The following is a 24,264-nucleotide window of genomic DNA, read 5'->3' on the forward strand; positions in this document are numbered from 1 at the left end:
GGAGTTTTTTTTTTATTTTTCTGTTGCATCAAAGCTTCAACCATTTGCACTGTATGGCCAATATTAACGTTGTATTAATACTTAATAGGATAGCATGGAGGCAAATACAGAACTCTATGTAAGTTGTAATTTTCCTAAATGCCACTATGCTTGCTGAATTTGATTGAAACAAAAAAGAAATGTTCAACGAAAATATAAATAGAATTATTTATTTATTTTTTTTTTTATCTCATGCACAGGAAAAATTACAAAAGTGTGCAAAATTACAAAAGTTATAAAATTGGAAAAAAAAAGAGAGGGGCCAGGCATAACATCAGCAAGTTTTACCACTCAAGCATTATTGCTAGAATCAATGTCTTCAGCTGATAATTACGCCGCTGAGGAGCTTTAGAAGAGGTCGGCCTCCCAACCTTATGAAAGAACATATTAATGGATGATGGGGCAGTGACTTTTTTATTTTCTTCATAGATTTCTTTGTTGGAAGCAAGCATATCATTCACCCCTCTATTAACTTTTAAGAATCATTTGCTGTCAGGATCCATTTTCTCAAACATCACCATTGCCATCTCTCAGGTGGTGAAGCATCTCGTCTCTTCATTTGATTCATCTTGAGTCTTACAGCATTTTCTTCTTTCACTATCACTGCTTGCAAGTCAATAAGTTCTTCGTTAGATAACTCCTTCTCTTCTTTCTCTATTAACTCCTCCACATCTTTGGCATCAGCCTCCAACTGAAGTAGCTCTGCAAGCTTTACAATCTTATCTGTAACCTCTTCATATGATTCATCTTTTTTGAAGCTTTTTAAATGCCATAGGCATATTTTTTTCCATACGCCATTTAAACAACTTTTAGTAATTTCCACCCAGGCCTTATTAATGTTTAAGATGGCCTGGTAAATACTGTAAGATTTCCAAAACTCTCTTAATACCAAATTTTTCTTACAGTCTACTGCAGACAATGCCCGAGCAAATGTTGTGCATAAATAGTATGATTTTAAATTTGAAATAACACTCTGATCCATAAGTTGGATGAGTGAAGTCGTGTTTGGTGGTAGAAATATAACTCTCACGTTCAAATTGAAATCATCTAGGTGCATAGGATGTACAGGAGCATTATCTAATAGAAGCAAAATCTTGAAAGGAAAGCCGTTGTCTTTAAAATATTTTTCCACCTTGGGAATGAAGCAGCATTTAAACTAATCCTCAAAGAGAGATATTGTTATCCATGCTCTCTGGTTCGATCGGAAATGCATGGGTAGGGTGGCTTTATTCATTAAATGCACGAGGATTTCCAGAATGGTACACAAGCAGTGGTTTCAATCTGTAATCTCCCGCTGCATTAGCCCCAAGCAGGAGCATGGCCCTATACAGTCAAACTTGGTTATAATGAGCATGGAAAGAGCAAAAAGCCATAATGATTTTAATTTACGCATATTCCCATACAATCGCTCACTGTTATAACAAGCATACTACACGAATATACCGTACAAAGTTTAGTGACTATGCAAACATTCTTAATTGCTTGGGCTCGAAAAAACCCAATTCTTGGAATAGACAAAAATGAAAAGGTCGACTTAGCTTTTACGACCATCTGCATTGGATTAGCAGCCTGTTTATGACCTTGTCCTTTGGGGATGGAGGGCCATACAATAGTTCATTGGCATTCCACTTGTCACATTACCCTATTTAGAGATTGTCTTGTATTTACTGAACCATAAATTTATTTCGAGACTTCTAAGAACTTTGTATGCAGATCACTTTACTGTCATTTTAAATAAAATCGGTTAGAAACAAACCCTTCCTTCGGAAACATGTCTACTGACAAAGAAAGTGTCTCTTGATTTGTGAAAAAGTCAAAATTATTCGTGAGTCAGAACATGGTGCAAAAAATGTTGCAGTGTATAAAAGATTTCTTTGTCCTCTACAGTAATGACATTGTGGAAGAATAAACATGTTTACATATCAGCACTGGAAAAGAACATAACTGAAAAAAAAAAATGAAAAAAAAAAAATTTTGAAAGTGCGAGGTTAATGGTTCACTACACGAAGAATTGCTGGATTTTCAATAGATGGTCAGATCTTGAAGGCCCAAGTGGAAAAATTTTCTAAACAAATTGGACATGCTGATTTTGTACATAACAACAGTTGACTGGATTGATTTAAAAACTGAATACAAGCATATTAATATAACATGTAGGTATACAGGGTGTCTCAAAAATACACGGCATAACTTCAGGAATGAGTTTCTCATATGTAGATAATAAAAATATTTTATATCAACATAGTTCTGGAAATGCTTGGTTCCCGAGTTATTAACTGGAATGTCTTATCTCCCGCAGGTGATTTCCTTCATCACAAGGTGCTGACAGAATCTGGTGGTTTTCCATTCTGATCATGTACTCAAATCAGGAGCAAGCGGGTATGCGCTTTATGTATGGTTTGGTGGATGCCAGTGCTCTGGAAACGCGCCGTTTGTACCACAAAAAGTTCCCAGAACGAAGATGTCCAGACAGGAAAACGTTTGAAGGTATCCATCGCCGCCTTTGTGAACATGGGACCTTTACACCTTGTGCTGCCAACAGAGGATGACCAAGATCTACGACTCCTGAAGTAGAGGAGGTGATTTTGAATGTTGTGCATGCCACTCCTGAAATCAGCACATGCAGAATAGCAGTGCAACTGGCTGTTCAACGTTCGACTAATTGGAGAGTGTTGCGAGAACACCAACTGTATCCTTACCATCTGCAACAGGTCTTGTCACCAGCAGATTACCCTGCACGAGTAATGTGCTGCCAGTAGTTCTTGCAGCAGTGTGGTACAACTCCTCACTTTCCTGCCTTAGTGGTATTCACAGATGCACAGTTCACACAAGACGGAATCCAAAACGTTCACAATCAGCACGTATGGGCTGAGGAAAACCCACATGCAATTCTTCCATCACATCACCAACAGCGGTTCAGCCTCAACGTCTGGGTGGATGTTTTTTGGTGATAAGTTATTTGGGCCCCCATGTACTTCCAAACAAACTCACAGGGCAGGCGTACAGAAACTTTCTGGAAAACAACATGCTTAATTTCTTGGACGACACGCTACTGATCATTCGTCAACAAGCACACTTCATGCATGATGGCGCTCCCGCACATTTCAGCCACTAGCCCGCAATTACCTGAATCGAAGGTTTCCTGGTTGGTGGATAGGTAGAGGTGGATCAACTGCCTGGCCTCCACGCTCACTGATTTAAAACCACTAGATTTCTTCTTGTGGGGCCATTTAAAGTCATTGGTGTATTTGACTCCGGTAGCTGATGTAGAAACTCTCTGCAATCAAATCGTGGCAGATTGTGAGACAATACGAAACATGCCAGGAATTTGGCATTGTCTTCGCGAGTCCATGAGACGTCGATGTGAGGCCTGTATTCAGGCAGACAGACCTTCAAAACTCAGAAACCAAGCATTTCTGGAAATATGTTGATATAAAAAATTTTTGTTGTCTACATATGAGGAACTCATTCCTGAAGTTATGCCGTGTATTTTTGAGACACTCTATATACTAATATTATTTTTTTCTCTCTAATATTTCTTTTGTTTTTATGAATCTATCTTTTTATCAAGTTATTGAGAATTTAAAAAAAAATAGGGGGCAGATTTAACTCATCACTGATATAGTGAGTAACGGTTATAACAAGGAAATTTTGTTAGTCCCTTGATGCTCATTATAACCGAGTTCGACTATTTTGAAGCCTTGAAACCTGGCATCGTCTTTCCCTCTTTGGCAATGTATTTGCAATCCAGCATTTTTTTCCAATACAGGGCAGTCTCATCAGCGTTAAAAATTTACTGCGTTGAATAGCTGCCTTCATCAATAATTTTTTCCAACCCGTCACAAAATTTCTCTGCAGCTGCAGAATTGGCACTGGTGACTTTACTGCATACTTTAAATTTGTGGAAACCAGCGCGATGCTCGAACCTATTAAACTACCCGTCACTTCTACGAACTTGGCTTGTGGTTCGCCATACTTATCCTTAATATCTTCATAAATACTTCTTGCTTTTGCTTGAATGGCAATTCAAGAATCAGAATTTTCTCTTCATTCCTATTTACTTATTACAATGATGAAGGGGAAGCGACCAACAGAAAGTGCAAGTGGTGGCAGTGCTAGAAAACGAAAGAAAATTGATTTAGAAATGAAGATGAAAATGATTAGAAGTACAAAGCAGTATGATTGAGAACTAAGAAAATTCTGAAGATTCTGAAAATTCTGATTCAGAAACGCTCATTCCTGAATCTGATTTTCCATCCATATTATTAATAGCTTTTCCATCTTCGATATAGCATCTTAACACTGTTTTGTGATCACCGTTGATCTTAAATGCCTTGATCCTTTAACATGTTCATTTATAGGTGCACTGTCCTATAAAATAGTGTTCACTGTTGAAGTAGTGAGACGTAATTCCTGCACAATAGATGACAAACTTGTCCTGCTTCTTACTTAATCATTTTCATCTTCATTTCTAAATCAATTTTGTTTCGTTTCCTAGCACTTCCACCACTCGCGCTTTCCTTTGCGCTTTCCCTTCATCTTTGTAATAAGTAAATAGGAATGAAAAGAAGATTCTGAAAATTTATTTTTATTTTTTATATGATTGAAGATTTCAGTGAGGGGGAAACACATTTCACTATAATAACATAAAAACCCACACAATTCCAGTTATCGGTATTATCACAAATGCAATAAGATCAAGTTTACTACCTATTTATAATAGATTGCACTAACAGAAGAGCCCATTAAACTGGAAAGTGCAAATTGTTTTTGTTGTTTTATGGTCATGACCTCCAGAAATGGGTTCATATTACGATATATTCACAATACCTCCATTTATTCCTACAGGATGCAAAATATGTTTCCATATTTTTTTCAGTTTGCACTGGCCAGCAAAAACTTATGTAAAATCGAATTTATGTAAGTTGAGTATTACATAAGTTGGGGAGTACCTGTTTATTACAAACAGAAGGCTTGATAGTCCAAAATAACTGAGTTGTATGACCTGTACCACCTCACTAGGTATAACAAATCTTGATGATGTTTCTGACATTTTCAGTGTCATTGAATTTTTTATCCTTGTATGATACAGGTAGTCCTCGATTTACGTTGGGGTTAGGTTCCTGGGGAGACAGGCACAAATGGAATTGGCACAATTGTAACCCTTTATATAATAGAGTCAATCAGAAATCACAGGGTTAGGTTCTGGGCGCCATATATTTTACCTATCACTTTGCATTAATTGTTTTATTTTATTAGCATTCTTCATAGTTGTAGTAATAGTTGATGGAGGCATATTTATAGCCCTACACACACACATTAGGGCGGCTTTCACCAGATTCCATCCTCCGAATATTGCACTAGGATTCAATGAACTACTTTTACAAGACATGGTGTCTCTTTATTCTATTAAGTTAAAACTTCATAATACGATTGTAAAAATTGCACATGGCTATCACTATTATTATTATTTAATTTATTAATAGCACAATTAATAAAAAATGTTAGAGTAATAAATTTCCAACACGTGTAAATAGTGTAAACAACAACCAAATGCTTCATGATCCTTTACCACCCGCATCCACAAGTATTTACTTTGAGGGCGGGAATCTTTTTCATCTCTGATACAGATGCACTAATTGCTGATTGCCTCAGATTGTCCTAAATCACATGAAGTGCATGATACATAACACAGTATGATGCCGATAAATTGTCTGAAAATTTTAAACTTTCAATTTATAAAAAAAATTGCAAAAATAAATAAATAAAAATGGCATTGCAGTTAGTGATCAGCGCTATTACAAATCAGTGCAAATCAGACCAGTGCAAAACGAGGGCTACCTGTATTTTTCTTTTAGCAGCATTCCACTTATATAAATAAAATACACAGTAACACTTGTCTGCTATTTATTTTAAGGTTCGAGTAGAAAATATTAATTCTCCAGAGGACCACATTTCTGCTGTCCTGGAACGTGTGAAAAAGGAATATCTTGAAAAAACTTATAAAATTGCAGACTGGCAAAATCCTACAGACTTTTTAGAAAAAATGGCCCGAAGAACAGGAAAGCTTTTAAAAGTAAGGGCAAAGCAGTACAGTACAGTTTTGTAGTTTTTCTCTTATGTTTTCTTATTTAGAGTTTTCTAATCTTATCTAGTTTACTTCTATGTGTAAGTAAAGACAAAATAGATGAGTCTTCAGTAAAGATTAATAATAATATTAAGAATAATTTCAGCACATTAACTCAGCTCCTGGCCTTCAGCTGTGACGGGACAATTGCAACTTCACTTACATATACAGGAATACCTCGCATAGTGCGATTAATTCGTGCCAAAAAATACCATGCTATGCGAAACCTCGCTTATCGAATTATTATTAGTATGTATTTTAATGTAATGTGTTCCAACAATTTGATTATATGGGTTGAGTTGCAAAAATTTTTTGGTGTTTACCATAAATAATTTTCATAAATGATTTTCATATTTTTCAAGCACATGAAGTTCTTGCAAAAAAAAGAAATTAAATTGATAAATATGAAAAATACTAGTAAGTACAGTACAAATGATTTTTATTGCAGTATGTACATACCAAAAGAATATAAGTGAATTATATACTGTATTTTTATTTTGAAAAATAACTGATCAGCTTAATTTGCACAGTTCTTTTCTTCTTTTTATCTGCATACATCTCTTTATAACATCGAATGTCATTTTGCAACACCTGCCTTACTTTCATACCTTGTTCGATGTTTGGATCTAGAAGAACACAGTGCCATTACATTTCTTCTTTCCACTCATATTTGCGTATAAAGGTGTAACGTTTTTAAAAAATAATCTTTAATAAAAATACACAGCGAAAAATATTTGTACAGCTTACGCACAATCGACGACCTCACCGCTAGGAATCTAGAGTGTTTACTAATCTATAAACGTTGGCAGAGTCCGTATGTAATGGGAGTTGTGACAACAGTCAGCATGGCCTTGAATTCATAACACATTAGCCTACGTGCTGGCATTATAATACATACATACATATCAAATGTATTGGTGCATAACACAGTTAATTTTTTTTTTTTTAATTTGTAAACTGCGTTGCTAAAAACCGCGCTATGCGAGGTATTCCTGTATATACATTGTATTCATTTTTTTTTTTTTTTTTTATGAAAATCCCAAACACGAAAGGTATCAAAACCTATAGTACTTAGTACCATGCATGGGTTGAAGGAGAAGTATGGGGAGAGGGGGATGCCGGAAACTTTGCTCTAGAGACAAAACATGGGTTTCACCACTTCTGGCCTCCAATAAGTAAAGTGGTGGTATTTCACCGGTTGATGAAAGTCATCTACCACCTTGCAATAAAGATTTTTCTCTTAGTACATTTATCAAGAGGAAAATAAAGTTTATGATGATAGTACTGATGTGACATATATTAATAAATATTGCATATGAATAATAAAATATTTTATTAATTACTGTTAAGAATGTACAGAGTTTTTTAAAATTCATTAAACAATTTCATTTGCTTGTGGCAAAAAACAGTCATCATACACCATGGTAATTATTTATCTAAAGTGATTATATCTCTAGGGATATAAGCAGAATACATTTGATATGTCCTCATTGTGAAATGACTTGTTAGATTCAAATAAGGAAGTACACAGTACATCTTACAAAATTGCCATGAAGACTGAAAATACTTTTTGCTGTATTCCTTTTTTTTTTTTTTTTTTGAATGCCATGAATGCCATATAAGAATTAATGTTTTGAATACTTTGAGTGATATGAGATCCTTTTATAGTCCTATGGATTTAATTCAAATGGCAGAGATGACCAGTAGAAAGTTTCAGTATAAATAATGTAAAGAAATCTTTGTGTTTCTCTATAAACATAAGGAAACCTACGAGTACTGTTTACAGATGTATCCAAAAAAAAAAATCAACATAATATTTACTGTTAGCAGCCTTGCACTTTGTATTGGAATCAAGTTTCAATAGTATCAGTGCTATAATCCATGAGAAAAGGAATAAAGTCATTCTTCAGAACTGCAGAAGTGATTGTACTTTTACTTTCAGTGACCACAGGTCCAATACTAGAAAGACCACCTTGTACTGCAGCTTGTTGAATATGCAAGGGATTGTCATTAACAATGTGAGGAATTTCTGAGGCTCAATTAAATGAAAATGAACTTCATTGGAAAGCTGCATTGTGTTTAAAATGTGCAGTTTGTCCTTGAGAACTTTGGAAATGGGAAAACACTAAGAAAAGGAAAGCCTCCTTCTGATTGTGGTCTTAGAACCACTCAGTAATGCATCTGGCGTCATTTTCTATGCCAGGCAGGCGCCTCCATAGCCAGGTGGGAAGGAGCAGCAATGAGTAGCACACGCTTCTTGATTAGACCTGGGTTCGGGCCCGTCACCACTAAATACGGAGGATGCGGAAATGTCAGGGAATGACCACCGCATATCCTGGAGCAATATGGCCTTAGTTGCTAATTCTCCTAAAAACCAAACAAACAAAACTATGTCAGGCGCTTATATGTATTGATGCTTCAAATTGCTTAACTAAATTTTAGACAGTATTTTTGGTTGGTGCATTATGTTAGCCAAACCCTGTACACAAATTTCTCTGTACGTGAATCACAGAATTTAAAACTGCACCATTTTTCTGAATTTCCATTCAGTGAAAACTTCCTTTTGCATAATGCAGGCTGCCATGATAGATGGTATTAAAATGGTGCAGTTCCAAATTTGCTTACATAAATCCCAGATATGTACCTAGTCTATAAAATTTTCAGTTTTGATACTGCAGGGAATAGAAAAATATATGCAATTGAAATTGTTGGCTGGATAAAAATCGCCCTGCATTATGTATGCTCCATCTTACTTATATACATATAATACCCTTTATTAGTCTGTAAAAGAAGAAAAGAAAACAGACTGACCCTTGAATAACATATATTAGTAGGATTTACAATAATTGTTAATAATAAAAAAAAAAAATAAAAAGATATTTAGGTGAAGTCAGCAAAACTGGTTTAAATGTTCATATTAGCAAAAAAGGCCTTGTGCATTAGGAATAAGCATACTGAAACAAATCATGTAACTACTGACAAAATGTAAAAATATAAATTAAAACTTTATTAAAAGTACACTGAAAATAAAGTACAATATATGAAAACTTTATAAAGAAAAGAATAAATAAAAGCGAGAAAAGTGCTAAAAGTGATACTAATATATAATAAAGTATATTTGTGTACAATATCTCTCTATACATTAATTGCATAGGTGATTTCCTGTTTAGATATCGATCCGTGCATTTTGACAGGTGTCTTCAATCTGTGACGTTTGATTTGCTAACATAGTAATTAACACAATGCTGCAACCTAGATTGGCAATGACCGATTCCATATGGGAGTTGGTGAGCAAAGCGAGCAGGGGGCAGAGCCCCCTAGTATACCTTATAATACAACTGTATACAAATACAGCAGGCCCTCGTTATAACGCGGTTCGCTATAATGCTGTTCTTATATTATAACCCATATCTGACTATAAAGCTGTCACAAATCGCTATAACGCTCTTTTAACAGCGTACAGGTTGCATTTTTGGCATATTTAATGAAAATGTTTCATCTGATGGAGGTGATAGCTTGAAAATGAATAGCCAAACAGCATCAAAACGTTTCCCACGCCGACTTGAGAAATTTTCCCATGCTCAGTGAAATTTTGTCCATGCTAATTTAATTACAATACAGTGACTTGTTATGTAGTTCCGAGATCAACATTTTAAAAAATGATCAAGTATATTGCTTGTAATATTTGCATTATATGCATTTATCCAAAGTCTAGTCATCACTCAGTATGGTATTAGACATAATGCGTAACGGACAGTTTACTCAAACATTGTATCATAATTAATGCAACCAACACAGTTATATTTTCGAAGAGTTAATAATGGCGGATAAGAATAAAAAAGCAACAATATCTGGATGCAGTATGAAGGCTACAAATGTAAGAAAAAGACGGAATTTGAAAATTAAATTAGTCATTTTGAAGCGAATCGATTCTGGTTAACGACAAGCGGATGTATGCCATAATTTAGGACTGACAGGTTTAACTGTAAGAACAATTATAAAAAATAAAGAATTAATTTTAGCAGCGGAAAAAACATCTGTTCCACTGCAAGCAACTAGGGCTAGGCCGGCTATTAGGATTGAAATAGAGAGAATTTAACTAATTTTATTGAAGATAATATCCAATGCAGAATTCAGTTAAGTTAAATATTATAAAAAAAAAAAAAAAGAAAAAAAGAAATTAACCTATATGATGATCTGAAGAAAGCTCACCTGAAAAAAAAAAAAAGTGGAACCATTTAAAACTAGTAAGGACTGGTTGAATAGATTTAAAATTCAGGGAGAAGCCACAAGTGCAGATCAAGGAACCGAAACTTTCAAAAAAGAACTTGTTCAAATTATTAAAGAGGGGTATCGTGTTATACTTCTGAACAAGTTTTTAACAAAGATGAAGCAGGACTTTTTTGGAAACGAATGCCTAAAAGAAGTTTCACATTGAAAGAAGAAAAAAAACATGCCAGGTTTCAAAGCGGCGAAGGATCGGTTGACTTTATTGTTGGGCAGTTTGTTTGTTTGTTGTTGTTTGTTATTTGGTTTTTAGGAGCATTAGCAACTAAGGCCATATTGCTCCGGGATATGCGGTGGTCATTCCCTGACCTTTCCGCATCCTCCTTATTTGGTGGTGACGGGCTCGAACCCCGGTCTAATCAAGAAGCGTGTGCTACGCACTGCTGCTCCTTCCCACCTGGCTACGGAGGTGCCTGTTGGGCAGTAACGCTGCTGGGGATTTAAAATTAAAATCCCTTTTAGCTTACCAGGACCAAAGTACAACCCAAAATCGACACATTTTTCATGATTAAATTCATCAATTAAATTAAATTGATTAAAATCAATTTAGATCAATCAAATTCATGATTTTAATTGGAATTTTAAGTTTAATTTTGATACATAAGTAGTTACCACATAATTATATACATATGTAATGCAGAATAATTTATATGTATAAATATTTGAATATTAAATATTTTGACCGACATTTGTGCATCTTTTTACTACCGTTTATTATTGATTAGGAAATATCCCATGGTACCGACCACAACTCACAAATACATATGTTACCTTATGGTAATGTGGCACTCGCTTTGCGCGGATTCATTTAGCGCTCTGTTTTCCCGGAATGAATTATCAGCGTTAAGCGGGGATCGCCTGTATACAGCATACTTAATGTATATTTATTTTTAAATAAAAATGAGAACGTTACCTAAAAGCTATAAATGTACAACATAACTTATTGTATATTCATTTTTATCTTTTAGTGCTTTAACACTTATTTATTCTATTCTTTATAAAGTTTCCATATATTGTACTTTATTTTCACTGTATTTTTAATAAAGTTTTATTTTATATTTTTATGTTTTGTTGGTAGTTACAAGTTTTGTTTCAGTATGTTGAAATTTTTCAAACTAGTTACAAAAGAAATAGTTAAATAATAAGCAATTAAGTAGTTCATGCACAGAGTTATCAATAAATCAGTGACACAGATATGGTAGTGTTTATCCAGCATTAAGAGATTGCCACCAAGAATAAGGTCATCAACAATTTTCTTGGTTTTATTAGAAAAAGATATTTCACCTTTTTAATTTGTCCTATCGGTGCTGGTAATATGAGATGGTGATGCGCTTGGGTAACGGGATTTCCTAGTAAGATGATCTGTATATTGAATGGTAGTTATAAATTAATACAGATTTTTTAATGAACCTAACTGAATATATACATCCAGATGAATGTCATCCTCTTTGAAGTACGGCCACTCCCCGACTTATGTAAGGATTCTGTTCGACGAACATGTAAGTAGAATTATTTATTCAATTTTTTTATCTCATGTGCAGGAAAAATTACAAATTTTTCAAAATTATAAAATTACAAAAAGAGAGAGGAAACAGGTATAACGTCAGCAAGTTTTACCTTTCGAGCATCGTTGCCAGAATTAACTCTCCAGCTGATAAGCACGGCGCTGTGGAAGTTGAGGGCTGTGGAGATTTTCCAGCACATCACAAAATTTCTCCACAGCTGCTGAATCAGCACTGGCAACTTCACCGCATACTTTAATGTTTTGGAAACCAGCTCAATGCTTTGAACCTGTTAAACCACCCGTTGCTTACCATGAACTTGGCTTGGGGTTCACCGTACTTATTCTTAATGTCTTCGTAAATACTTCTTGCTTTAGCTTGAATGGCCATTGGACTCAGGGCACTTCTGAATCTGATTTTCCATCCATATTATTAATAGCTTTTCCATCTTTGATATAGCACCTGAACACTTGATCTTAAATGCGTTGATCCTTTAACATGTTCTTTTATGTGCACACTGTCCTTTAAAATAATATTCACTGTTGAAGTAATGAGACCTAATTCCCATGCAATATAAACTTTGTCCTGCTTTGTACTGTTTTTTATATGATTGAAGATTTCAGTGAAGGGGAACTCATTTCACCATAATACCGTCAAGTAAAAACCCACAGAATTCCAGTTATCAGTATTAGCGCAAACGCAATAAGATTGAGTTTAATACGTTTATAATAGAGTGTGCTAACAGAAAAGCCCAATAAACCGGAAAGTGCAAATTGTTTATTGTTTAATGGTAGTGATTCCAGAAAAGAGGTACAAGAGGTACAAGCTAAAGATTATAATGATATATGCACCAACATCAAGCCATGATGATGAAGAGGTTGAAGAAATGTACACCAAAATTGAGAGTCTTCTAGATGAGCAGAAAACCCACTACACTATTATTATGGGGGACTTCAATGCTAAGGTTGGAAAAAGGCAAAACAGTGCAGAAAGAGGAACTATAGGAAATTTTGGAATTGGTGAAAGAAATAAAAGAGGTGAAAGACTTGTGGACTTTGCAGAATCTCAAGGACTGTCAGTAATGAACACTTTTTTCAAGAAAAGGTTGAACAGAAAGTGGACATGGAAGAGTCCAAATGGATTAACAACTAATGAAATCGACTTCATCCTCACTAACAGAAGATATATTGTGAATGATGTTACCGTCCTGAATAAGGTAAATGTTGGAAGTGATCACAGAATGGTAAGATGTACACTTGATATAGATGTAGGAAAGGAAAGGAAAAAACTGACTCGAGTAAATAATACAAAGGTCTTTGAGATAACAGAAGAGGAGAAAAAGCAGTATGTACTGGAACTTAAGAACAAGTTTGAGCTTCTGCAGACTGCTCAGGACCAAGATATCGACGAGGAATATTACAACTTTCTGAAAGTTATAAAGCCCAAGAAACCTATAGGGAAACAGAAATCCAAAGAAGAAAAAATTAGTCAAGAAACACTTGTCGTGATGAACCGAAGACGACAAATGAAGAGCAAGAAAAACACTGACAGGGAGAAAATTTATTATTCTGAATTATGCAAAGCCATTAGAAAGAGACTCAGAGAGGACATAAGAAGATTTAACACAAGAAAAGTAGAACAAGCATTAAGGGAAAACAAAGGATTTAAATCATCTACCATGAGCAGTAATACAGAAAGACAAATGATACTGAAACTGAAGAATAGCGATGGTGTACTTATAAACAACAGAGAAGGCATAATTCAAATAGCAGAAGACTACTACTATAGAGAATTATACAAGGAGGGAGGGAATGATAACAGCAGTGGGGAAGATGGATTGCAAAGTAGCAACACATACGACATACCCGATATTCTTCCTGATGAGGTACAACATGCATTGAAGAAAATGAAGAATCGGAAAGCCCCGGGGGAAGATGAAGTTACTGTAGAGTTGTTAAAATTGGGAGGAAGAGACATAACACAAAAACTGGCAAGGCTCTTCACAAAGTGCATTAGAAAAGGTGTGATGCCTAAGCAGTGGAATAATGCAATCATAGTTTTGCTGCATAAGAAAGGAGATAAATCAGAAATTGAAAATTATAGACCAATTAGCTTGTTATCCCACATCTACAAGTTGTTCACAAGGGTCATTACTAACAGATTAGAAAGAATACTTGATGAGAATCAACCGAAAGAGCAAGCTGGCTTTAGGACAGGATTCTCAACTATGGATCACCTTTACGTAATATCACAGCTAATGGAGAAAGCAAATGAATATAAAACACCATTATGCCTGGCATTTGTGGACTATGAAAAGGCATTTGACTCCATACAGCATAAGGCAATGTTTCGGGCACTGGAAAGACAAGGCATAGATACCCCATATATTATGATTTTGAAGAAAATATATGAGAGTGCTACCTCCTTTAATTAGACTAGACAAAGACAGTAGGAAATTTAAAATCGAGAAAGGAGTTCGACAAGGAGACACAATATCTCTGAAGCTGTTTACTGCTGCCCTTGAGGAAGCTTTCAGACGATTAGACTGGTCGCAGAAAGGAGTCAATATGAATGGAGAGTACCTAAACCATTTACGATTTGCAGATGACATTGTGGTCATAAGCCACAATCCCAAAGAATTAGAGGAAAATCTTAATCAGTTATGCACAGTTAGTAAGGATTTTGGACTAAAGATGAATATGGCTAAAACAAAAGTAATGATGAACAAGTATGCCACAGAAAGGGAAATAATGATTGAAGGGGCAGTAATTGAAAAAGGTGGAGTCATATATATATCTGGGACAAGTTATTAGCTGTAATAATGATAAATGGCTTGAAGTCAAGAGAAGAATAAATTTTGGATGGACAGCATTCAGGAAATATAGTCACAAATTGAGGAGCAATATCCCAGTTTGTCTGAAACGTAAAATAATGAACCAATGTATACTCCCCATCATGACTTATGGAAGTGAAACTTGGGCACTCACCAAAAGAATGGAAGGGAAGCTGAGAACTACACAGCAAAGAATGGAATGAATTATATTGGGAATCGGACTGTTAGATAAGAGAAACACATGGATTAGGCATCAAACTCAAGTAAAGGACATTCTTATCAAAACTAAAGAACTAAAATGGTCTTGGGCAGGACACATAGCTGGAAGACATGATGACAGATGGACTAAGAAAATAACAGAATGGTACCCAAGAGGAGCTAGAAGAAAACCTGGAAGACAAAGGCGGAGATGGATAAATGAAATTCATGAGATTTTTTGGGTAGTAAATGGATGGCCAGTGCTCAAAACAGAAGGAACTGGAAAGTTGCTGGAGAGGCCTTCATCCTGCAGTGGATTGAAAATGGCTGATGATGATGATGATGATGATGATGACTCCAGAAATGTGTTTTAGAAAAATATCACAAAGGCATTCAAAATTGATTCTTATAATGGAACATATGATAATGATGAATTTCTATTATAAAAATGATCTTTTAGAGAGATATTATTTATATTATTCACTATATAAGTAGCTTTGTTATATAGTGAAAATTTCATCTTTCAAGGTCTTAAAACGAATTACCAAAAAAAAAAAAAAAGTGTTATTGGGTTCACATTACGATATTTTCACGATACCTCCATTTATTCCTTCAGATGCAAAATATGTTTCCACTGGCCAGCAAAAACTTACATAAAGTCGAATTTCCGTAAGTCTAGTGCTAGTGCTACGTAAGCTGGGGAGTGCCTGTAGTTCCTTGGAATGCTGTTCACTTTTTCCAACAATGCTGCCATTGCTCAAACCATTTTTGAAATGCATCTTTTAGAATTGATTTCAAAACCTCTGTTACATTCTTTTTGAATATTTTCAAAAGAATGTGATAGAAATAAAATCCACTCTTTGAGGGTGGATTTCATTTTTGAAAATAGGCAAAAGTAATTTGGAGCCAAGGTTAGAGAATAGGATGGGGAAATCAAGGTTGGTAGTATTTTCAATGTTTTTCTGGTCATAAACATTACATTAAATTGTACTGTGGGCTGGTGTCTTAGCATTTTCTGATTCAGTATATGTGGTACAGTCTTCTTAGAAACGTTCTTCGTGTGCAAGTTTTCATTTAGAAAATTTGAAATGTGAGGAGACTTTCTTGAAACCTGAAATATTTCTTTATGTAAATTTAATTCCTTAACTGTTATTCTCACAGTTAATCATCTGTCTGATGTTAACCTTTTCATCAAGAGAATACAATAAGTAAGCTTCTTTTCACATTTTGACTGTCTCACTTGCCAATCATCATCAGCCATTTTCGATCCACTGCAGGATGAAGGCCTCTCCAGCAACTTTCCAGTTTCTTCTGTTTTGTGCGATGGCCATCCATTTACTACACACAAACTCATGAATTTCATCTATCCATCTCTGCCGTTGTCTTACAGGTTTTCTTCTAGCTCCTCTTGGGTACCATTCTGTTATTTTCTTAGTGCATCTGTCATCATGTCTTCAAGCTATATGTCCTGCCCAAGACCATTTTAGTTCTTTAGTTTTGATAAGAATGTCCTTTACTTGAGTTTGCTGCCTAATCCATATGTTTCTCTTATTATCTAACAGTCCGATTCCCAATATAATTTGCCATTCTTCGCTGTGTAGTTCTCAGCTTCTCTGCCATTCTTTTGGTGAGTGCCCAAGTTTCACTTCCATAAGTCATGATGGGGAGTATACATTGGTTCATTATTTTATGTTTCAGACAAACTGGGATATTGCTCCTCAATATGTGACTATATTTCCTGAATGCTGTCCATCCAAAATTTATTCTTCTCTTGACTTCGAGCCATTTATCATTATTACAGCTAATAACTTGTCCCAGATATATATATGACTCCACCTTTTCAATTACTGCTCCTTCAATTATTATGTCCCTTTCTGTGGCATACTTGTTCATCATTACTTTTGTTTTAGCCATATTCATCTTTAGTCCAAAATCCTTACTAACTGTGCATAACTGATTAAGATTTTCCTCTAATTCTTTGGGATTGTGGCTTATGACCACAATGTCATCTGCAAATCGTAAATGGTTTAGGTACTCTCCATTCATATTGACTCCTTTCTGCGACCAGTCTAATCGTCTGAAAGCTTCCTCAAGGGCAGCAGTAAACAGCTTCAGAGATATTGTGTCTCCTTGTCGAACTCCTTTCTCGATTTTAAATTTCCTACTGTCTTTGTCTAGTCTAATTAAAGGAGGTAGCATTCTCATATATTTTCTTCAAAATCATAATATATGGGGTATTTATGCCTTGTCTTTCCAGTGCCCAAAACATTGCCTTATGCTGTATGGAGTCAAATGCCTTTTCATAATACACAAATGCTAGGCATAATGGTGTTTTATATTCATTTGTTTTCTCCATTAGCTGTGATATTACGTGAAGGTGATCCATAGTTGAGAATCCTGTCCTAAAGCCAGCTTGCTCTTTCGGTTGATTCTCATCAAGTATTCTTTCTAATCTGTTAGTAATGACCCTTGTGAACAACTTGTAGATATGGGATAACAAGCTAATTGGTCTATAATTTTCAATTTCTGATTTATCTCCTTTCTTATGCAGCAAAACTATGATTGCATTATTCCACTGCTTAGGCATCACACCTTTTCTAATGCACTTTTTGAAGAGCCTTGCCAGTTTTTGTGTTATGTCTCTTCCTCCCAGTTTTAACAACTCTACAGTAACTTCATCTTCCTCCCGGGCTTTCTGATTCTTTATTTCTTCAATGCATGTTCCACCTCAACAGGAAGAATATTGGGTATGTCATATGTGTTACTAATTTGTAATCTATCTTCCCCACTGCTGGCATCATTCCCTCGCTCCTTGTATAATTCTCTATAGTAGTCTTCTGCTATTTGAATTATGCCTTCTCTGCTATTTATAAATACACCATCGCTATTCTTCAGTTTCAGTATCATTTGTCTTTCTGTATTACTGCTCATGGCTGCTTATTAAAGTCCTTTGTTTTCCCTTAATGCTTGTTCTACTTTTCTTGTGTTAAATCTTCTTATGTCCTCTCTGAGTCTCTTTCTAATGGCTTTGCATAATTCAATATACGCAATTTTCTCCTTGTTAGTGTTTATCTTGCTTCATTTGTCGCCTTCGGTTCATCATAACAAGTGGTTTATTTTGAATTTAGACAGCACGATTTGGAAAGTAAATAATACCTCGTGTCTGTAGATTAACCGGTTGTAACTTGCCGCATTGTGATATGATACAACGTGTGATAGCGTAAGGTTTAACTGAAAACTAGATAGCAAGTATAGTAGTATCAATTAATCAGTAAAATTTATTAATCTTATTAAATTTCATTCTCAATTGAATTGTACTTTTTTTAACTAAATAAATATTGTGACCTAGTTATTACAAACGTAACAACATAAATTAATACATATATGTTGACAGGGCCGACCGGGCTAGCCGAGTGGGTAAAGTACCTGCCCGGCAACCCAAAGGTCGCGGGTTCGATTCCCGCCTCGGGCTTGGATCAAAGTACTGCAAAAACCTTGGGAGGTGCAATATGGCCACAGAAGCCGATGCGCCAACAACTACCAAATCAAAAAAAAAAAAAAAAAAAAATGTTGACATGGGATAAGAAAGTCATATAACGTAACTCGGAGATAATATTCGATACTGAAATACATATATATAGTGTTATAACTGCATTGGGATATAGGTTTAGGGTTATATTTTGTATTGGAATTTTATTGAACTTGAATAGAAATCATGACTTAGACCAGAGCAGCAAAGCAAAAGGCTCAAAAGTGGAAGTGCTGTGGCTCAGGGGAGAACTCAGGGAGAACTGTGTACTCTGAATCACAGTCTATTGAAATGCACTGCTTGTTTGATGTTTATGGAGCAATCAGGAACGGGACATGATATTGCCAAGGGGAATTGGCAATATCATGTCTTTGTGTGTGCGCGATGTAAGGAGTGCAAGGAAATCAGGTGCCAACTTGGCATTGTTATGGGCTTATATGAGAGTTTGAAGGACAGGGTGGATGCCCTTGAAGGATTTAAATTGAGGGGCCCATCAAGCTCTCAGCTGCCCACATCAATGCCAGAGCTTGCACTTGAACATCACGCAACACAGCGGCAACCCCCAAGGCAGAATGCACGGGTCCCAAAGGAACTAGTTGTTGTAGGTGACTATTGTCAGGGAAACGGGGAACATAATGTGCAAAAAAGGATAGATGGAACAGGACCAGGTATGTCTGCCAGGGGCAAAGGTTGATGACGTTGTAGGGTAGATATCATCCTTTAAGGGCACAAAGGGTGATATTGTTGTACAGGTTGGCACTAATGATATTAAGAGTAGGAGACCGGCAGAATTACTTAACAAGTACAAGACAATGCTGAAAAAAAGCCACGAGTTAGGGTTGAATTTGAAAGTGTCTGCAATTCTGCCCAGACATGATAGGAGGGAGTATATGATGAGAGCCTTGTCGATCAATTCGGCCTTGGAGAGATTGTGCAAGGCTCAAGGGGTAGAATTTTTCTCAGCCTGGTCTGTGCTTAACAGAAAAGACTGCTTCTACAGGGATGGGATACACTTAAATAGAAAGGGTGCAAAAATATTTGCTGATGCTATTGAGGCAGAGTTAGGTGGGTTGGAAAACTGCTAGCTTGGGGGGGGGGATACATGGACTTATAGATTGAAATGCAATTGAGCAGCGCCTGGAAAGCAAGGCAATGGGAATTTCCAGGACTGCTGGGAGCCATAGTGGAACAAGTAAATACATGGGCCGTGTTAGGGTAACTAAGAGTATGTGTATTCTAGTGCAAATGCATCATTTAGACACAGCTAATTATAGATTAGCAAATTTGCAATAGCGGCATTGTTTAAGTTACATCTCATATTGCACTAAAATACACATAGTCTAATCTCTTTCGCAGCTTGAGGCTTAAGCCCTTAATGCATTAGGTAACTAAGAGTAGAAACAGGCGCATGTATACTTGCATGTACACCAATGCTAGGAGTATAGTTAATAAATTCGATGAGCTTGAAGTGCTAGTCAAGACATCAAAGGCAGGTATTGTTGGGATATCAGAGACATGGTGTCACACAGACATAAGAAGTGCAGAACTGGAATTTGGGGAGTACAATGTGTACAGAAAGGATAGACAGGACAGGAAGGGAGGAGGGGTTATGCTGTTAGTTAAGAAACACATAAAATCTAAACAAGTGCATCCAATTGATGTTGGTGGACAATGCAATGTTGAGTCTGTTTGGTGTGAGATAAGCACTGGGAAAGGAAAAATGAGAGTAGGTGTGTGTTATAGGCCTAATGAATCTGATGAGTATAATGAGCAGTTGTGCAGAGAAATAGTGGGCCAGTAAATTAGAGTGTCTTATAATGAGGGATTTATTTTTCCGGATATTGACTGAATTTGTGGGTTGGTCACTCACACACTGGCAAGGCTTTTGTGGATTTATTGGATGATTGTTTTCTACAGCAGCATGTTCGGGAGGCAACTAGAGGGAGTAATACTCTTGATATGATTATCAGTAGTGATTCTTCATGCATCAAGAATCTTCAGATAAAGGAACCACTAGGTGGCGGTGATCACAGTGTGCTGAAGAGGGATTTACTCAAAGAAATAACTAGCATCGAGGATAAAGGGAAGGATTTTTGCTTTTGTAAAGGTGACTACGGTGGTCTGAGACAGTATTTAAATTCTATGCGGTGGGACCAACTGATGATGTTACCAACAGCAAATTCAAAATGGGAAGCATTCAAAGAATTAATCTTGGAAGCTACTAGGTTTTTCATACCAACAAGGAAATATTGTTCAAGATTTAGGCCTATATGGATGTCAGACGAACTAATTAGACATGTGACAGAGAAGAAAAATGCATGGGATACATATAAATTACATATAAATGACACAGAAGCCTATGGTAGATATAAGCTGATCTGTAACCAAGTTACAAAGGAGGTTAGGCAGGCGAAGGCAGATTACGAGAAATCTTTGGCAAAGGATGCAAAGAAAAACAGTAAAGAATTCTTTACTTATGTAAAATCTAGAAGGAAGGGGATGAATCAGATTGGTCCACTTGATATCGATGGTTCAACTGTTGATCCTGCTCAGGTAGCTGACAAACTAAATGAATATTTTGCATCAACATTCACACATGAAGAGTTATTCAGGGAGGATAAAGCCAGAGGTGTATTCAACTCTGGCAGCAAACTAGATAATCTTTAATAACTGAGAGTAAAGTGGAGAAGAAATTGTTGAAGATAAACACAAGAAAGGCACCTGGGGTGGATGGAATCTATCCAGTTATATTAAAGGAGGCAGCAAAGGAAGTAAGCAAACACTTAGCCACAATATGAGAGCTTCCCTGGACTCAGGGGAGGTACCCATGGACTGGAGATGTGTAAATATGACCCCAATCTACAAATTAGGATCAAAGGGCGACACAAATAATTACAGACCTGTTAGTTTAACTTCTGTTCCAGGGAAATTAATGGAGGCACTGGTTAAAGAAGCATTGCAGGATCATCTAGACAAGACTTCAGTTATAGCTCGGACACAGCATGGGTTTGTAAAGAGCAAGTCTTGTCTGACTAATTTGATTGGATACTATGATGTAGTCACAAAGGAACTGGATGCAAAGAATAACTTTGGTATCATATATTTGGATCTTAGAAAAGCCTTTGATATCGGTGCACATGGAAGACTGCTGCACAAATTGGAGCATTGTGGCATTGGAGGCAAATTGCTGCTATGGATAAAGGGATGGTTGAGTGGGAGAAGTCAGCGGGTGGTAATCAATGGACACTGCTCTTCATGGACTAATGTTATTAGTGGAGTCCCTCAGGGTCCAGTGTTGGACCCATTGTTGTTTTTTGTATTTATAAATGATGTTGATGATGGTATATCAGGCTTAATGTCCAAGTTTGCAGATGATACAAAAGTTGGCAGGGTTGTTAATTACACTAATGACAGTACACTGCTGCAACAGGATCTAGAAAAGTTGTTCAGATGGGCTGAGAGGTGACAAATGTAAAGTACTACATATGGGAAACAGTAAATCCAGAGTAACGTATCAACTCTGTGGTACTACACTGACGGTGGTAGAAAATGAAAAGGACCTGGGGGTAATTATGCAGGCAGATATGAAGTTTTCTCAGCAGTGCAGACAGTCTGCAAGAGTAGGTCATGGTGTCTTGTCAATGATATACAGGAATTTTTCTAACAGGGATAAGGAGGTGATTATCCCCTTGTATAAGGCAATGGTCAGGTCACACCTTGAGTACTTTATACAGGTCTGAAGGCCTCATTTTTAGAAGGATGTAGAGCTGTTGGAATGAGTACAGAGAAGGGCAACAAGATTAGTGAATGGAACAAAGGGCTCCTCTTTGTGAAGAAAGGCTTAAATTTTGCACATTACAGTGTCTGGAGACTAGGCACCCACGAAGTGATCTGATTGAGGTGTATAAAGCCTTGATTGGTTTGAGCATGCTCAATGCTGATGGGATTCTTCCTCTTGCTCAGAATAATCACTTGAGAGGGCATTAATTCAAATTGAGGAAAGACGGTTGTACGATAGATGTGCAGAAGTTTGCCTTTAGCCAGCGGGTAGTTGATTGCTGGAACAAACTTTCATCTGTCGTTGTAGAAGTTGATAGCTTATATAGATTCAAGGCAGAACTTGACAAACATTTGGAGCAAGTAGATGGGTGAAATAAGAGGTTTTTTTTTTTTTTTTTTTTTGGCTGATGCTATATAAGCTTGCTTTCTTGCATCATGTGCCTTTGCTAATGCTAATGCTAAGTGTTTCTTGACTAATTTTTTCTTCTTTGGATTTCTTTTTCCCTATAGGTTTCTTGGGCTTTATCACTTTTAGAAAACTGTAATATTCCTCATCAATATCTTGGTCCTGAGCCATCTGCAGAAGCTGAAACTTGTTCTTAAGTTCCATTACATACTGCTTTTTTTCCTCTTTTGTTATCTCAGAGACCTTTGTATTATTTACTCGAGTCAGTTTTTTCCTTTCTTTTCCTACATCTATATCAAGTGTGCATCTTACCATTCTGTGATCACTTCCAATATTTACCTTATTCAGGATGGTAATATCATTCACGATTTATCTTCTGTTAGTGAGGATGAAGTCAATTTCATTAGTTGTTAATCCATTTGGACTCTTTCATGTCCACTTTCTGTTCACCCTTTTCTTGAAAAAAAGTGTTCATTACTGACAATCCTTGAGATTCTGCAAATTCCACAAGTCTTTCACCTCTTTTATTTCTTTCACCAATTCCAAAATTTCCTATAGTTCCCCTTTCTTCACTGTTTTGTCTTTTTCCAACCTTAGCATTGAAGTCCCCCATAATGATAGTGTGTAGTGGGTTTTCTGCTCATCTTGAAGACTCTTGAATTTCGGTGTACATTTCTTCAACCTCTTCATCGTCATGGCTCGATGTTGGTGCATAAATCATTATAACCTTTAGCTTGTACCCTTTTAGAAATCCTGAGTATTAGTATTGACATCCTTGGTGATGTACTTTTGAATTCCAAAATGTTGTTTTTTATATCTTTATGGACCAGAAAGCCAACTCCACCTTCACTCCTTTCACTGTTTCCATTGGTGTACAGCTTATTTACTCTTGATAAACTTATAAGGGATTCATTTCTTCTTCATGTTTCAGCCAAACCGATCATATTCCAATTCACATTTTCTAGTTCCTTTTCCAGCTCTAATATCCTGTCTTCACCGATGAGCAATCTTACGTTGTAACAGGCCAAGTGTAGTTTCCGTGCATGGCAGCCTGGTCATACCCAGAGATTCTTAGCACCCTCTGCTTCCACTCTGGAGGGAGTGGAAGTCGCTGGGGACTGAGGGCCATTTGTTTCGTCATGCTGTCATGTGCTGGAGGGTTTGGTCTTTTCCTTTTCACACTGACCAGGCATCTTGAAGAGAACCACGCTACACGTTCGTTGCCACCTAAGTGACGTAACAGGGCATACTATCAAGAAGGTGTGCATGAGTGGATTTTAGGGAGGCAGGCCAACCGGACTTCTCCTAAATCTTCTTTAATAGAAAGATATTGGATCCATCAGTGTTTTAGACAGTGTCTGATAACACACAATACCTGTTCCCCTCTAAGCCCCTCACTTGCCGATATGTTGGCATAAATCGCTGTATGGGCATTGCTTAGTTTTCTCCATTGTTGAGATGTCAGCGGCATATTTCATGCTGTTAGGTGCACGGTTGTTTAGATTATGTTAGATAGATGTGTTGTGGTTTTACAAGGTCATAATTTCATTTTATGATTTTGTA

General features: G+C 36.4%; 1 protein-coding gene across 1 annotated transcript in view; it reads left to right on the forward strand.

The window, feature by feature from the left end:
* Ns2 (nucleostemin 2) overlaps positions 1-24,264 on the forward strand; it is a 119,589-nt gene that overhangs the window by 57,064 nt on the left and 38,261 nt on the right. Inside the window, exon 11 of the mRNA XM_090374563.1 lies at positions 5,957-6,115. Coding sequence (XP_090230689.1) covers positions 5,957-6,115 — 159 coding nt within the window. The remainder of the gene's footprint in view (positions 1-5,956; positions 6,116-24,264) is intronic.

This window comes from Mastigoproctus giganteus, chromosome 5 (genome assembly GCF_048544385.1).
Source record: "Mastigoproctus giganteus isolate SK-2022 chromosome 5, ASM4854438v1, whole genome shotgun sequence".
Classification (NCBI taxonomy): domain Eukaryota; kingdom Metazoa; phylum Arthropoda; class Arachnida; order Uropygi; family Thelyphonidae; genus Mastigoproctus; species Mastigoproctus giganteus.